The 16,096-nt window shown below is 42.9% G+C and overlaps 3 protein-coding genes across 3 annotated transcripts; 1 reads left to right on the forward strand and 2 right to left on the reverse strand.

The window, feature by feature from the left end:
• The first annotated feature begins 2,271 nt into the window (after window positions 1–2,271).
• On the forward strand, window positions 2,272–3,030 carry LOC129761497 (uncharacterized). The gene has a single exon (XM_055759219.1). It carries the CDS (start codon window positions 2,272–2,274, stop codon window positions 3,028–3,030), a length of 759 nt encoding a protein of 252 aa, XP_055615194.1.
• A 6,081-nt stretch (window positions 3,031–9,111) lies between these two features.
• Window positions 9,112–10,842, reverse strand: LOC129761498 (uncharacterized). Its single transcript, XM_055759220.1, has one exon. The coding sequence runs from the start codon at window positions 10,840–10,842 to the stop codon at window positions 9,112–9,114; it is 1,731 nt and encodes a 576-aa protein (XP_055615195.1).
• A 23-nt stretch (window positions 10,843–10,865) lies between these two features.
• LOC129761499 (uncharacterized) lies at window positions 10,866–14,655 on the reverse strand. Its single transcript, XM_055759221.1, has 3 exons — window positions 12,046–14,655; window positions 10,969–11,976; window positions 10,866–10,904 (listed from the first exon to the last, which is right to left on the reverse strand). Exons 1-3 carry the CDS (start codon window positions 14,653–14,655, stop codon window positions 10,866–10,868), a joined length of 3,657 nt encoding a protein of 1,218 aa, XP_055615196.1.
• Window positions 14,656–16,096: the final 1,441 nt, after the last annotated feature.

Genomic DNA, 16,096 nt, shown 5'->3' on the forward strand with positions numbered 1-16,096 from the left:
TCGAGTTTTAAAGTTTGTAGTTTTGTGCTCTGATAATTGTACAACATACCCGTGCACCTCGAAATCTTTTCGAATTTCTTGTTTGGAGAAGCAGAATCGGTAGTGTGAAATGGAGGAGCGCTGTCATGCTTGTGCTATCACTATCACTGACGAGAACGACGTCGTTTCTTGTCAAGGATTCTGCAAGTCCACGTTCCACCTAAAATGTTCACACCTAAGCGCGGACCTGTGGGCTCAGATCAGATCGAGCTCAATGATCTTTTGGATGTGCCCATCTTGTAGGAAGTTGATGAGTAACACTCGCTTTCGCAATGCTCTGAGCTCCACGAACGACCTTTTACAGGCGGTTGTCGGTCAACACAGTCAGATGCTTGAAAGCTTGCGAGGTGAGTTAAAGAAAAATACAGACAGAATAAACGAAGTTGCAGAGAAACAACAGCAGCAAGGTCTCTCTAACCGCTCGCCCTGGCCGATAGTTCAACCAAGGTCAACAAAGCGTCTTCGCATCCAAATCGACCCGCCACAAGTCGAAGAGGATGCCACCCGTACGCTTTGTGGTAAGTAAAGAGCTAGACCCCGCTTTGTCCGTTCCAATCGTGCATACCGCTGCACGAGAGCCTAAATTCTGGCTGTTTTTATCGAGATTTTCTCCACACGCCACTGTGGAGGAAATCTCAAGTCTCGTACAGTGGAATCTAGAAATGAATGAATCTGTTGAAGTGATCAAGTTGGTTCGAAGAGGAGTTGATCTCAATCAACTCTCCTTCATATCGTTCAAGATCGGAGTGGGGATGAAGTGGAAGGAAAAAGCAATGCAGCCAACAAGCTGGCAAAAGGGAATTTATTTCCGCGAGTTTGTGGGTACCGAACGTAACTACACTATTTTTCGAGACGAGCGACGACGAGATAGTCCATCGCAGCAGCGGGACTGTTTCTCCACACCGCTTGCTGCTCCCATCCAGCCAACGGTTGCGATGCAGCAATAACGGAAATTTGTGTGAGGAGTCTGAAATGGGTTATGAAGCGAATATTATGCGTATTGTAAACAATAATGTCCTAAGTCTACCTACTCTATCTGTTGTTACCGATGGAATAGAGTTTCGTCCTGTTGCTCCGCTGATCGTGGGAAACCCTGTGGAACAGAAAACAGTAATTAGCATATATTTTCAAAATATGAACAGCATCAAAGGAGTAGGAAGACAGAAACATTTATACTTATCATCGCTAGAACTAGACTACGATGCTTATGCATTTGCGGAAACTTGCCTGGACTCTTCTGTACAAGACGGTATACTATTTCCTTCGTGTTTTTCGGTCTATCGTTGCGACAGAAACACGCTTAATAGCGATAAGCGAACTGGCGGTGGGGTGCTTGTTGCGGTCCATCGTCGCATCATCAGTACAGAGGTTGCTCGAGCTGAAAACAATGAAGCGATCTGTGTTAAACTGAAAACATTGAATGGAAATGTATTTTTGTTTTGTGGATATATTCCACCTACCTCGTATATCGCTCGTTACCACTCGTTCGTTGTGTTTGTTGACTCCGTTATGAACATCGTTCAGCCGGGTGACATTGTGCTCGTGAGTGGAGATTTCAATCTACCGAATTTAAATTGGAATCAGTATATCGAAGAAGGGGATTATTCGTTTCTCTTACCTGAGCGAATTGTTTCGCAAAGTGAAGTAGCCATTGTTGATGGATTCTCGTCGTCTGAACTGATGCAAGTTTGTGATATACCGAATCAAAACAATAAATATTTGGATTTGGTGTTCACCACTGACACCGAATTATGTCAAGTTGTTGTGACAGACCCGATTATAAAGCACGAAATTCACCACTTCGCTATGCAAATCACGATCACTATTGCTACACTGCGCGAAATGGAAGTTGAGAAGTCCAGGAGGCACTTAAATCTTAACTTAATGGACGCGACGTTGGTTAAAGAAGCACTAAGGAGTGTTCCGTGGAATGACATCTTCATATCGTCAGCTGATTTTGAACGTGATGAAGAAAGTTATAGGTAGCACGCCACATCAATGTTTGAGTTTCTTAACTCAATCGATGTTTTTCACTGCGGAATCGAATGTTCTACAGTTGTATGCAACAGTGTAGACTTCAACGTTATGTCGCTGTATTTCGTGCTGTTCACCATTTTCGCAAGGTTTGCCCCTTTTAATAGGGTCTACCCGAGATCGACAACCCCGTACCCGGAATGGTTTTCATCAGCTGTTATTCGAGTTCTCAAGGACAAATGTAAAGCGTTGAGAAAAATGCATAAGAACAGAAATCCGGAAAATGTTACTTCTTACAAACAGCTGCTGCGGTCGTTCAAAGTGTTACACAGAGAAGCGTATCAAGTGTACATCACTGGGATCCAGAATGGGATAAAGGAAAACCCGAAGTCGTTTTGGAAATTCGTGAATAGCAGACGACAAAATAGGGGAATTCCGGACGTGATAAGTTACGGTAACCGATCTTCAACTTGTGGACAAGAGACCGCCGAGCTCTTTGCGGAGTATTTCAAGAGCGTTCATCAAAATGTCCAACCGAGAATCGTCAACTCTTCGATTGACAGGGCCGATGACCTGTTGGTTCTCTCACATCGTGAAGTGAATCAAGGTCTATCGGATTTGGACCCGGGTAAGTCAGCAGGACCAGATAGACTCCCCGCAAAACTTCTGAAAGAAATCAAGGATGAACTTATCGAACCCCTGACTACTCTATTCAATTACTCGCTTACGTCCGGCTACTTCTCGCCACTGTGGAAAATCTCGCACATTACTCCAAACCATAAGAAGGGCCCACGTTCAGATGTCGAAAACTACCGGGGTGTTGCAATCCAGTCTGCGATGCCAAAGTTATTTGAACGACTTGTTTACTCTCGCCTTTATGAACGTATTATCGACCGTGTGTCAGCAGCACAACATGGTTTCGTAAAAGGAAAGTCAGTTGTGACGAATCTATGCGAATTTTGCTCTACCGTCACGGATTATATATCTAAAGGGTATCAGGTTGCGCGCGGTGGCTGATTTCGACATTCACGGAAAAATGTTCGAATGGATTGGGACGTATCTGGAGAGCAGAACACAATATGTGAAAGTGCACAACAACGCATCCAGGTCTTTCGGTGTTAGTTCAGGTGTTCCACAGGGTAGTCATTTGGGGCCTATTCTGTTTGTCATGGTCATGAATAAACTACCATCATGTTTGGCCAACGCAATAGTGCTCATATACGCAGACGATGTGATGATTTTCCTGCCCGTGAAAAACTTCGATGATTGCCATCTTCTTCAGCAAGATTTAGTCAATTTTCGGAGATTCGTCGAGAGCAACGGACTGAGTGTAAACCCCAGCAAGTGCTCCGTTATTACTTACACCAGGGGAGCTCAGCCGATAACTTTCGACTATAGGCTAGGAGGTACGGATCTACAACGAGTAGAGTATGTCCGAGACTTAGGTGTGACGATGGATCAATCCCTCACGTTTAACCTCCACCTAGAACGAATAGTCAAGGAAGCGCTGCAACTATTTGCTCTCACTCGTCGTTTTGGGCAAGAATTCACTGACCCGCATGTAATTCTGAGGATCTACACCAGCCTTGTACGGTCTAAACTCGACTTTGCGAGTGTAGTGTGGCGACCGCAATACGATCTGCATATCCAAAGATTAGAAAATGTCCAGAAAAAGTTCCTGAAGTTTGCGCTGAGGAATTTAGGATGGAGAGGAGAACACCTGCCAGTATACGAAGATCTCTGCTGTTTAGTAGACATGGATACTATCAAAAGTAGACACAGAATCGCGGATATGACTTTCTTCTGTAAACTATTGAGCGGACGGATAAGAAGTCCGTGTCTCTACGGATAAATTTTAACACCAGCCCCGTTTCTCTTCGTCGCCGGAGGGTTTTTGATCCACCTCTGAGGTCCAGAAATTACACCCAGCACGAACCTACAACTCGATTCATGCGTGAGTTTAACATGTTGCAAGAAGTGATTTCCATAAGATATTTCCATATATATAACAGAAGAAATTCGAAGAAGACTACGATTATTTTTGAGGGGTCAACTAAATGTATAAGTGATGATGTGTTTTATTTCTGTTTTCATGTTTAGTTTTTATGATGAGTTTTATTTTCCATGTTTAGTTTTTAAGAAAGATAACGGGCTTGCAGCCTATAATCTAATAAACATAACAAACAAACTTTCATTCTCCAATTGGATTTGCATCTAAGATTTGCATCTCGGAATGGTTATTCATCATAGTTACCCAGTCCGTGAATAAAGATAAAATATATTCTCATAATCCGCCTGATAAGTCAAGAATAACAAATGAAGATGTTCAATTTGTGTTTTAGTATAAAAATCGATTTTTTCCGAACAAAGAAAAATCACACGTTCACATTTTTACAATCTATCACATGTACATGACAAAACAAAATACTACAGATTTCAAACTATAACACGTAGGAACGTATATCAGCATTTTCATGCTACGGATTAACCATATTCGAGTAGTTTCGATTTCAATGAAACGCTGCAAACGCATTTGACTCAGGAGATTGCGCATTCTTTCCAATGAAAAAACTCATTCTAGAGTAATTATTGAAAACGATAAACCGCGTAAAAAAACCATGTCACCTAATGATGGATATCAAATGGGACTATCCTTATGTATAACGGAAGTATCAAGTTAAGTGTTGCTCGCTTCCGAAAACCCGTAGTTTTTTCCTGCAATTTTGTTGGTTACTGGTAGCTATAGTTCGGGTTTCCTCACGAATGAGGTCATCTGCTGTTGCTAGAAGATCCCCTAGTAATTTGTATACTCTTCTGCCGATGCACGTGCAGTACCACTGTTGGACCGTCCAGAGCTAGACAGGGTAGACAGGGAAAGACATTCATGAATCGCTGCCCGTATTTTCCCGTCCCGTTAAACCGCCCGGCGAGCTCCCCGTTACCCAACACCTAAAATCCAGTACATCTTACTAAGATGTATCGATAAATATTTTCAAACAATTTTTTCATCAAATAATCAAATAATAATAAAAAATTAAATATGCGTTACAATTTTTTTTAATGTTTTCTCGCACTTCGAAATTTTGAAAAAAAATTAACCTTGAGGCTCACTTCTGCTTTATTTTTTATTTAAATGCGTTCGTATGTGTCTTTTTTTTTACATGTGGCGTAATTTTTTGCTGAATTTTTAAGAGCATTGCGAGACACAACATAATTTTCTTCATCGTCTGCATTATTATTTTTATTTTCTTGAAATCTATTATTTTATTTTATTCGTGGTTTTCTATTGTAAGATTAAAATGAAAACATAATAATAATTTGGATTTTTTTAAAGTGTTCTTCTCATTAATCCGAATGATCCGAATGATCTTGCCACAAGGACTTTTTTTTCTCACAGAGCTCTATCGTACTGCTGACTTCTATGAATTTGGTAAACCATTTAAATCCAATGTAAAGATTATCTCATATATTTTAAGATACGAGAAAAACAAATCTTTGTACAGCGCGATGCTCTATATACACCGACAAAATTTAGACATATAAAAAATAAATAAATAAATATTAGAGCAGTACTGGGTTTCAAAGTAGTTTTGTTTTCAAAATTTCTAAATACCTGAAAATTTGTATAATTTTTTTTTGTACCGCGTTAAACACTCTAAAAATTCCGAAAAAAAACACCTATACCTAAAATAGACACAGGAAGAAATTTGAATACAAACTAGAGTAGTACTGAATCTGAAAATAAAAAAAAAAGTTTAAATTTAATTTAAAATTAAAATAACAATAAATTTGAAATTTTTTTTAGTACAGGTTGGACTCGATTATCCGGAATTTGAGACTCGTTTATCCGGAGTATTTTATTTTTGATTCTCGGAAATTTTGAACAATTTGTATAATAATTCTATATTGAAAAGCTAGTATGGGTATATGGGTACTGAAAAAGCTTGACTAGTAGAATGTAGTCATTTATGAAATAGGCAAATCCAAGATGTAGGCCACTACGAAATGGCAGATTTCATATTTTCTCTGAGCCCCATCAATATGGGTATCAAATGAAAGGGCTCGACTAGTAGAATACATGTAGCATCCCTACTCACACTTCATCTTTCCTAGAATTATGTGCACTCATTTAATTTATGTACACCCAAAATTCTGCCTAACAGACATTCTTCACTAGGCCATAAAATATAAGGTCTCAAAGCCTTTCCGATACTCTTTTCCGTATTTACGTAATTTACGCAAACATCATGCGTGTTACGTGTTTTCGGCATGGGCACAAACTTACTTACGCTGCAGAACATATTTAATATTTATGACCCACATTCTACCCTTGGTATGGGCCTGGCTTTGCTCACGCTGCAGCGCATTTGTTTTGTCAACCATATATATACGATTTCCAAAACATCGTTGGTGGCTTGAGTTTGAAACTAAAAATGGGAACATGGAAAATGTATACCTAAGTTAAGTTAGCTGGTAAGTGAAAAGACAAGATTAAGACAGTCAATAAAGAGACACCGAAGTGAACCGTTCGCCAGACCGGATCGTGTTTTGATCGCTGCCAGTTGTGAAGGAGAGAGACCCTTGCGTGTGCGCGCGCGCTTCCGCTTCCGTCCGTGTTTTCGGTTCGTGAATTATTCTTCTTCATATGCAGCCGACATTTCCTTGGACATCGGACATGATTTACAGTTATTTATGAAAAATGCAATTTCAAAATGGCGCCATATTTTTTTTTCAAAGCCCCATCAATATGGGTATCAAATGGAAGTGCTTGACTGGTGGAATACAGTAGATAATGAAAAATCCAAATCCAAGATGACCGCAGTTCCCAAATAAACAATTAGTTTTTAATGATTCCATTCAGCTTGCCCTGTTTGTATGTACGTTTGAGTGTTTTGTAGGGTTGTCCTACATTAATAGAAAAGTGAACCCGTTCTTGTTGAATGATTGATCTGAAACTTGGAACATACATTTAATTCTATAAAACTGCGTATTCCATGATCTTGAAAAATTCTATTTGGCCGCCGCTAAAAAATGGCTGAATGGCTTAATTTGGAGAATACACTACCCTATGAACAACATAATTTCGAAAAGGTCGCAGCCACAAAATGAACGATCATGTATTTTTTGCAATCCCCTCAATATTGGTATCAAATGAAGTAATTTGACTAATAAACTACAGCATATCATCAAAATATTCCGAAAAAAGTTGGGTAAAAAATAAAAATTTAAAAAAAATCATTTTTCGAATGGTTTTAAGGTAGAGAAGTATTCTAATGATACAGTTAATTTACTAAAAACTAGAAAATGAAAAAAGTAAAAAAAAAACTTTTAAGTTAAACGGTTCAATGAACTAAAAGCTAGAAAATAAAGGGTGTGTCACATCAAATTGCATCACGGAAAAAACGCTGTAGAAATTCGCCAAGTAGACCGATCCTTTTGAAAATTTTAGACAGTAAAATAAAAACTATTAAACAACTTTTGGCATTTTCTTTTTATTCATACTTCGAGCCCAAGCCCGTATGCTCGCACCTTCCTCTTTACCCCGTCCATAAGGTTCTGTACAACGTTAGGTTGTAGTTTTTTTCGAACAGAAATCCATTTTCTCTTGAAGTCCGCCTCCGATTTGACAACTTTTGGGTTCTTCCGGAGGGCCTGCTTCATAATCGCCCAATATTTCTCTATTGGGCGAAGCTCCGGCGCGTTGGGCGGGTTCATTTCCTTTGGCACGAAGGTGACCCCGTTGGCTTCGTACCACTCCAACACATCCTTTGAATAGTGGCACGAAGCGAGATCCGGCCAGAAAATGATCGGGCCCTCGTGCTGCTTCAATAGTGGTAGTAAGCGCTTCTGTAGGCACTCCTTAAGGTAAACCTGCCCGTTTACCGTGCCGGTCATCACGAAGGGGGCGCTCCGCTTTCCGCAAGAGCAGATCGCTTGCCACACCATGTACTTTTTGGCAAACTTGGATAGTTTCTGCTTGCGAATCTCCTCCGGAACGCTGAATTTGTCCTCTGCGGAGAAGAACAACAGGCCCGGCAGCTGACGAAAGTCCGCTTTGACGTAGGTTTCGTCGTCCATTACCAGGCAATGCGGTTTCGTCAGCATTTCGGTGTACAGCTTCCGGGCTCACGTCTTCCCCACCATGTTTTGCCTTTCGTCGTGGTTAGGAGCCTTCTGAACCTTGTATGTACGCAGGCCCTCCCGCTGCTTGGTCCGCTGGACGAATGAACTTGACAAATTCAGCTTATTGGCGCGCTTGTGATCTTTTTCACTGACGGAGCATCCATTTTTGCTGTTCTTCACCTTCCGGTCGATGGTTAGGTTCTCGAAGTACCGTTTTAGTACTCTGCTGACCGAAGATTGGACTATTTCCAGCATCTTACCGATGTCCCGATGTGACAACTCCGGATTCTCGAAATGAGTGCGCAGGATTAATTCACGACGCTCTTTTTCGTCCGACGACATTTTTCCAAATTTACGAAAAATTGACAGTGAAGCATGACCAACGTGATCTATACACTCTTATCTGATTATAAGCGAAAGCTGAAGATATAATTCACAAAAATTAAATTTCTACAGCGTTTTTTCCGTGATGCAATTTGATGTAACACACCCTTTTGCAGTTAGTAGTTGTTGGAAATTGCCAACAGATCTCCGGATTGGAATCTTTCCGAAATAATAATAACACAATGGTAGTGATGTGATTTATTATTATTTTCCTGAAATATAATTAACTTTAGAATACATAGTATACTAGAATATTTAACTCACGTTTAGTCCTTCTATGTTTAATCAAAATAGGATATTTTAATTTATGGAATTATTATAATATTTTAATTATGGAAAATTTCATAAAATAGGATAAGACCTTGAATACCGCTTTTAATCAATACAATATTTTCTTTGTGATTTTTTCTTTTGTTTCTTTATATTCTACTTCCTGTTTTGGTTTCTTCATCTGTCAATCTTACCACGGACTCGAGACAGGTGTGCGTCAGTGATTGTGATGGTGTGGTTGCTGGTCGAGACTGATCACAGTAGAGGCGCGCTGACGTTAACGCCAACACTCCCCCCAGGTACGTCGACCATTCGGTCTACTTACGCTCCTCCGCGCCGCACATCTAGCACAGCTAACTTGGCTACCGGACGCTCATATATACCAGTCATTGTCCTCACAGTCGCAGACCTGGGTTGGTGATCTCGTCCAGGATGGACGCAAATAATTCTGCCTTTCGGCCAGCAGTTCCGTGGCATCTTAGGATCGGCTATCACCACTATATCGTCCACTTCGATTGGTTTTGTATGGACGAACCACTTGGTACGTCGAGTTATTTCAGACAAGTAATCGCTTACCCAACGCTTCCAAAACAAGTTAGTCTGAACTTGGGATAGTGTCCAGCCTTGTTTTAACACGACATCGCTGTCATCGAGAGTGCAGAGCGGTTTAATTCCATTCGATGACCCAAGGAGGAAGTGGTTAAGTGTCAAGGCAGGAGCTGAGTCGTCGTCAACTGGAACGTGAGTTAGCGGTCGAGAATTGACCGTGTTTTCAATTTCGGTAAGCACATTCCGCAGGACCTCATCCGACAGCTTCCGTGCGGGTAGAATTGCCATCAGGTTTTTCTTGACGGAACCAATCAACCGCTCCCAGCTGCCGCCCATATGCGGAGAAGAGGGTGGCAAAAACTCCCACTTCGTTTCGCTATCCACAAATTCTTTCATCAGATCATTTTGGTTCACAGATTTTTCCGCTTCCCTCAGTTCTCTGTTGGCACCGATAAAATTGGTGCCACGGTCGCTATGAAACACCCGCGGTTTGCCTCGCCGAGAGATAAAGTTTCGTATTGCCATGACGCATGAATCGGTGTAGAGGGAATGAACGACATCGATATGAATCGCTCGGATCGTGAGGCAAGTTGCGAGCATTCCCCATCTTTTCTCAATTCGACGTCCAATAACAATTTCATATGGCCCAAAAAAGTCAATGCCAACATGAGTGAATGGGCGTTCGAAAGCAGCAAGTCGTGCTTCGGGAAGGTCAGCCATGATAGGTGGACACGGTATAGCCCGGTTATTCTTGCAGAGTTGGCAGTCTCCACGTACTTTTTTGAAGATCATGCGAAGTTTCGGTATGCTGTATTTTTGACGGATCTCGTTTATCACGGTTTCATGGTTTTGGTGATGGTATTTTTGATGGTAATGACCGACGATTAATTTAGTGGTGTGGTGGTCACGCGAGAGTATTATTGGATACTTGGCATCTTCGGTCGCATAGTGACATGCAGCGATACGTCCACGCATTCTTATTATTCCATTTTGGTCCATCCAAGGTGTTTTCTGGTGCAATGCACTAGTCTGGGGAATCGGATTTGAGGTTTGAGCCGAACACTTTTGCTGCTTTCGAAGGATGACAATCTCATCTGGAAAAGATTCTTGCTGAGCTTGACGAATTAGATACATTTCGGCAGACAACATTTCTTGTCCAGAAATTGGTCCACTCGCGATTGATTTCTTCAGGAGCTTCAACCTGCAATTGGCAGGAAATCGTTGAACAAAGGCGACTACATTGATAAGCCGTTTCCAACTGGAAAATTCCCTTACGCAAACTATAGGTTCTAGAGATACGAAATGCGCTAGCACACTAGGGCGAAGCTCCAGGTCGGTGGTTTTCACTGTAGTACTTGAACGTGGCCAATTTTCTTCTGGATGTCGCAAAAACTCAGGACCTTTGAACCATCTAGCTTCCGAAGACAGATCCGGAAGCCCTTTCCACTTCGTCCCTTCATCCGCTACGTTTAGGTTAGTTGGCACATATCTCCATTCGGTCATTTCTGTGGTGTCTAAGATCTCGCTTACTCGGAACGCAACGAAAGGCGACTAGCGGCGATGATCTGTGTGGATCCAACACAATACGTCTTGTGAATCCGACCAGTAGTAGTGACGTGATATATTCACCGATAGTGCTCCTGATATGGACCGAGCAAGCCTGGAACCAATCAAGGCCGCTTGAAGTTCCAATCTAGGCGTTGAAAGGTATTTTAATGGCGCAACCCTCGTTTTAGCAGCTACTAAGCTGCATTCAACGATGTCATACTGGGAGAAACGCAGATAACAAGCCGCAGCAACCCCGCTGTCGCCGGCGTCAACAAATGTATGCAGCTGGATATTTTTGCAGTCTGAAGTGACTTGTGCGCGATAGCACCGCGGAATGCTAATTTTTTCAACTTTCGGGAGGACTTGCAGCCAGGTTTGCCACTTGTCGAAAAGAGAGTCGCTAATTTCGTCATCCCAGCCGATCCCTGAACGCCATACGTCCTGAAGCAATGCCTTCAAGTACATGAGGAGGTGAGCGATAAGACCAAGTGGATCGAACATGGACATGAGAACCCGCAGCATCTCTCTCTTAGTGGGATGCCGTTGTCCTTCCAGCAGCGCTTGTCCATAGCGAGTCCAGCCGACCTTGTAAGGAAAGGTATCCGATTTAGTACACCACCACATTCCAAGCACTTTCTCCGTGGCTAGTTCTGGAGATAAGTCAAGGTTCTTCTCTTTCGTTGGTTCCACTTGCAATGCCGCTATGACGCGTTTAGAGTTGCTGATCCAGTTACAGATCTCGAATCCGCCTTTCGAGTGCACCTTCTTTACCTGTTGGGCAAGTCGAATTGCCTCATCTTCACTTTCGACGCTAACCAGCATATCGTCGACATAGTGTCGTTTTTGTATCACTTCTACTGCCGCTGGAAAATTTGCTTTAAAGCGTTCCGCATTAACGTTTTTGACGTATTGGGCACTGCTAGGGGAGCAACAGGCGCCAAAGGACATCACCTGCAGCACGTAAACCACAATTTTACCTTCTTCATCGTACCAAAAGAATCGTTGGCAATGCTGATCTTCTAAACGCATAAGAACTTGCAAAAACATCTCACGTACATCTCCGGTGAGACCTATCCGTCCTTCCCGGAACTGAATCAGAATCGTGAACAGAACGCAGAGCTAATCAGGACCTTTCAATAGAGCGGAATTTAGTGATACTCCATGAGCGGAGGCAGCAGCGTCCCACACTATTCGAATTTTCCCTGGTTTATTGATATTTGTAACGGGGAAAGTGGGCAAATACCAGACTCGCTGCAGTGGCTGTTTCAGTTCTTCATCGGAAAGTTTTCTGGCGTATCCTTTTGTGACAAACTCGCTGATTTTCTGGTTAAGCGCATCCGCGAGCTGAGGGTCTCTATCCATTCGTGTTTTGAGGCATTGAAGTCGGCGTAGTGCCATTGAACGACTGTCTGGTAAACGAACAGAGTCGTAGCGCCATAATAGGCCGGTTTCGTAGCGGCCACCCTTGAGCACGGTCGTAGATTCTAGCAGAAACTGGGCTCGTTCATCTTCTGCAGACAGAAGCGTTTTTTTTGGTTGTGCGACCCCCAAACTATCAATTGCGAAATATTCCTTCATCGCTTTGTGTAGGTCCTCATCCGTTCGTTTTTCACAAGGGCACACGTGGAAAATTGAGTGCACTAGATTGGTAGCGTCGTCCTGATTCCCTCCTCCGCAGATTGTCCAGCCTAATCTGGTCTTAACAGCAATCGGCTGGTTTTGTGTTCCCTCTCGGCTTTTCAGAACTAGACTGAGGTGCTGATCCTTCATTCCAATCAGTATTCTCGGTCGAACATCTTCGTATGAGGCAATTGGTAAATCATTAAGATGAGAACATCGCTTGCGAAGTTCTTCTACGTTAAGCGTTTGTGGTGGTAATAACAGTTCATCCACTGTGCGTACGCCGTTCAAGGTATACTGCTTGGATGGACGGTGTGCTGCTGCTACAGTAAGACTGACGGATCTTGAATTGTCTTCTCGTCTCTGTGCCCCGCCAGTCCATTGTAAACACAACGGTTTTTTCTCTCCTTCGAGCATCAGTTCATCAGCTAAATCATTATCGAGAAGTGTGAGCGCCGAACCATCATCCAAAAAGGCAAATGTCGTTATTAAACCGTGCTTTCCTTGAACAACTATCGGTATGTAGCGGAATAGAATTCGGCTGGATGTTACCTGATGAGTGTGGCATCCGTGTTCAGATGTACTCGTTCCTGGAGAAGATGGATTATTGCGCTGAACCATCGTAGGTTTATTTGCAGAAGCTGCTACTGGCTTAGTGGAGGATGACGACGCGTTTTTCTGGTCGTTATGTAGCAGCTCATGATGTTTTAACTCGCATCCGTTTTTTCCGCAGAGTTTAGCTTGACATCCACCATTATGTCGACGTAAGCACCTCCGACAGAGTCCGAGGTCTCGGACTGTAGCCCAACGTGCATCACGAGAGAACTCTATAAAATGCTTGCATTTGGCAATCCATTTGCAGGTTCCTTTGCATACTGGACAGACATCGTTGAGTGCATTTGGTTTGTATGATGGAGTGTTATGATAATTTGATGAAGTTTCTTCCGAGTGTGCGTTGACGTAGGAATTCCATTTTTTACTACCACGAGTCTCATTCCGAACGGGTGTTGGATCAGAAGTGACATTGGGGATAATTACGGCGCTAGCGGCTTCCGCTAACGTATACAGCCAGCTGCTAAACGATGGTAAGTTGATCATGGGAAGCGTTTGCCTATGTTGTGCCCAATTTAATTTGATAGCAGGTGGTAGTTTGCTGACGAGTTGATGGAGAAATGTTACATTATAGAAGTATTCCTCCAGTCCACACGCGTCTACTGTCGCACAAAAATTTTCTACGTGAACAGCAAAGTCTACGAGCGTTTCTAATTTATCCTCCTTCAGTGGTGGAAGGGAATTGATCTTTCTAATCAGCGAACTAATAATAACCTCAGGTTGTCCGAACAACATCTTGAGCGTCGATATTACTCCGGTCACATTGGAGGGATGCATTAGTCGGCATTTTACCGCTTCGTATGCTCGACCTTTTAAGCTCCGCTGCAGGCGAACTATGTTCTCCTCGTCGGTAAACCCACACATCATTGTCGTACTGTTGAAGGTGGAGAGGAAAAGAGGCCATTCCTCAGGGTTCCCAGAGAACATCGGCAAGTCTCTCGAAATTGCTTGACGAGCGGCTAATTGTTTGCGGGTAAGCGGACACGGATCATAATGTTCTTCGTCTCGATCGTTTTGGTTGGATCGCTCAGAACCTTGATGATTAGACTGTGTACACTGTGGTTGGAATGATGCACGAGGATCCGAATTAGGATGACAGATAGGATGTGAAGGATTCAATTCTGGTCGCGGTTGTTGCGAAACAGGATCTGAGGGCCTTGGGGCCGAAACTGGATCTGGTCTCGTCGATTCTGCACAAGGAGGCGCAGCAAATGGATCTGCATGTAGTTGATGCAGGGTCCCTATTCGGGCGCCAGGGATTGGGTGCGTTACTAGAGGTCTTCGATCTGAGACAGCCATTGGAACGTTGAGGGGCTGCGAATTTAACCTCGTGTTTTCTGGGTTCCGTAGAAACTCAGGATCATTCTGGATGATCATAGACCGCGGCGGTTCTGTTTGGAGGGCTGGATGAAGTACACTTGTATTTATAGATCTTGGTGGATCGAATATCGGCATCGGATTCAACAACTCCGTTACATGGAGCGCTTGGGGAAGGCCTATGCCGGGAAGGTTTATGTTCGGCTTCGGATCTTCCATGGTTGTTGAGTACCCTTGTTGGATTTCGCTTAAATGATTGGCCGGATCAATCTGGCTTCCTTCCGCAGGATTCCGTTCGTGCACTGCTAGCTACAACCCATTCTTTCACTCGTGTTGCAGACACACCGGTAACTGAGTTATTTTCGCTCATAGCCTCCTCCAGCAGCTGATATTTCTGTTCCAGGTATGCCCTTTCCTTCCTCACCGATTCTGCTGCAATTGTTCGCTGAAGCTCTGCTTCACGCAGTTCTACAATTCTCAGGTCTTCCAGCTTTTGAAGTTTCAGTTTTGCGACAGCTTGCGCGGAGCGACTCGATCCAGATGAGGTAGCTCTCGGTGCGTTTTTCTTTTCGCGTTTTTCTTCCCGCTGGACAGTTGCAGCGAATGGTACATCGAGAACAACGTTTGCATGACTAGTACCGGATGTGCTAGGAAGGCAAGTTGGTGCATGTACTTGCACGAATTTGGTGTTGTTGGCTTGGTGATGATTTTGCTTCTGGTCTCGTAGTGGTGGATCTCCGACTTCTGGCTTCGACGACTGTTGCTTATGACTACCGCCTAACTGATCGGCTGTATCAGAGGTTGAAATCGTAGTCTGGACACCGGTTGCGGTTCCGCATTTGGTACAGCTCCAGGGATGATTCTCAACCTCCTGCGTGACACCGACACATTGGAAGTGATGCCATTTCCGGCAATTGTCGCACATCACCATCTCGCTGGTGTCTTCTCCTCGGCATACCTGACATGTGTGACCGGGATGGGACACCTCTAAATCTTCTGTGGCCACCGTTTTCACGCCACCATTCGTGCCTTTCACCATTGTATTCGCCTTGTCCGTTTTTGACCGCATAGATCTGGCAGACATGACTGATGATTTTGTCCTCTTTGTTTCGTGTATAAACGAAAATAATAATATGTTGGAAATTGCCAACAGATCTCCGGATTGGAATCTTTCCGAAATAATAATAACACAATGGTAGTGATGTGATTTATTATTATTTTCCTGAAATATAATTAACTTTAGAATACAAAGTATACTAGAATATTTAACTCACGTTTAGTCCTTCTATGTTTAATCAAAATAGGATATTTTAATTTATGGAATTATTATAATATTTTAATTATGGAAAATTTCATAAAATAGGATAAGACCTTGAATACCGCTTTTAATCAATACAATATTTTCTTTGTGATTTTTTCTTTTGTTTCTTTATATTCTACTTCCTGTTTTGGTTTCTTCATCTGTCAATCTTACCACGGACTCGAGGCAGGTGTGCGTCAGTGATTGTGATGGTGTGGTTGCTGGTCGAGACTGATCACAGTAGAGGCGCGCTGACGTTAACGCCAACAGTAGTTATCACATCCGTTCCTTCATTGATCTAGGGCAGAGGTGAGACTAAAATAAAGTCGTGGGGTATATGATGAAACAACTGACTGTGGA

This window comes from Toxorhynchites rutilus, chromosome 1, assembly GCF_029784135.1.
Source record: "Toxorhynchites rutilus septentrionalis strain SRP chromosome 1, ASM2978413v1, whole genome shotgun sequence".
Lineage (NCBI taxonomy): Eukaryota > Metazoa > Arthropoda > Insecta > Diptera > Culicidae > Toxorhynchites > Toxorhynchites rutilus.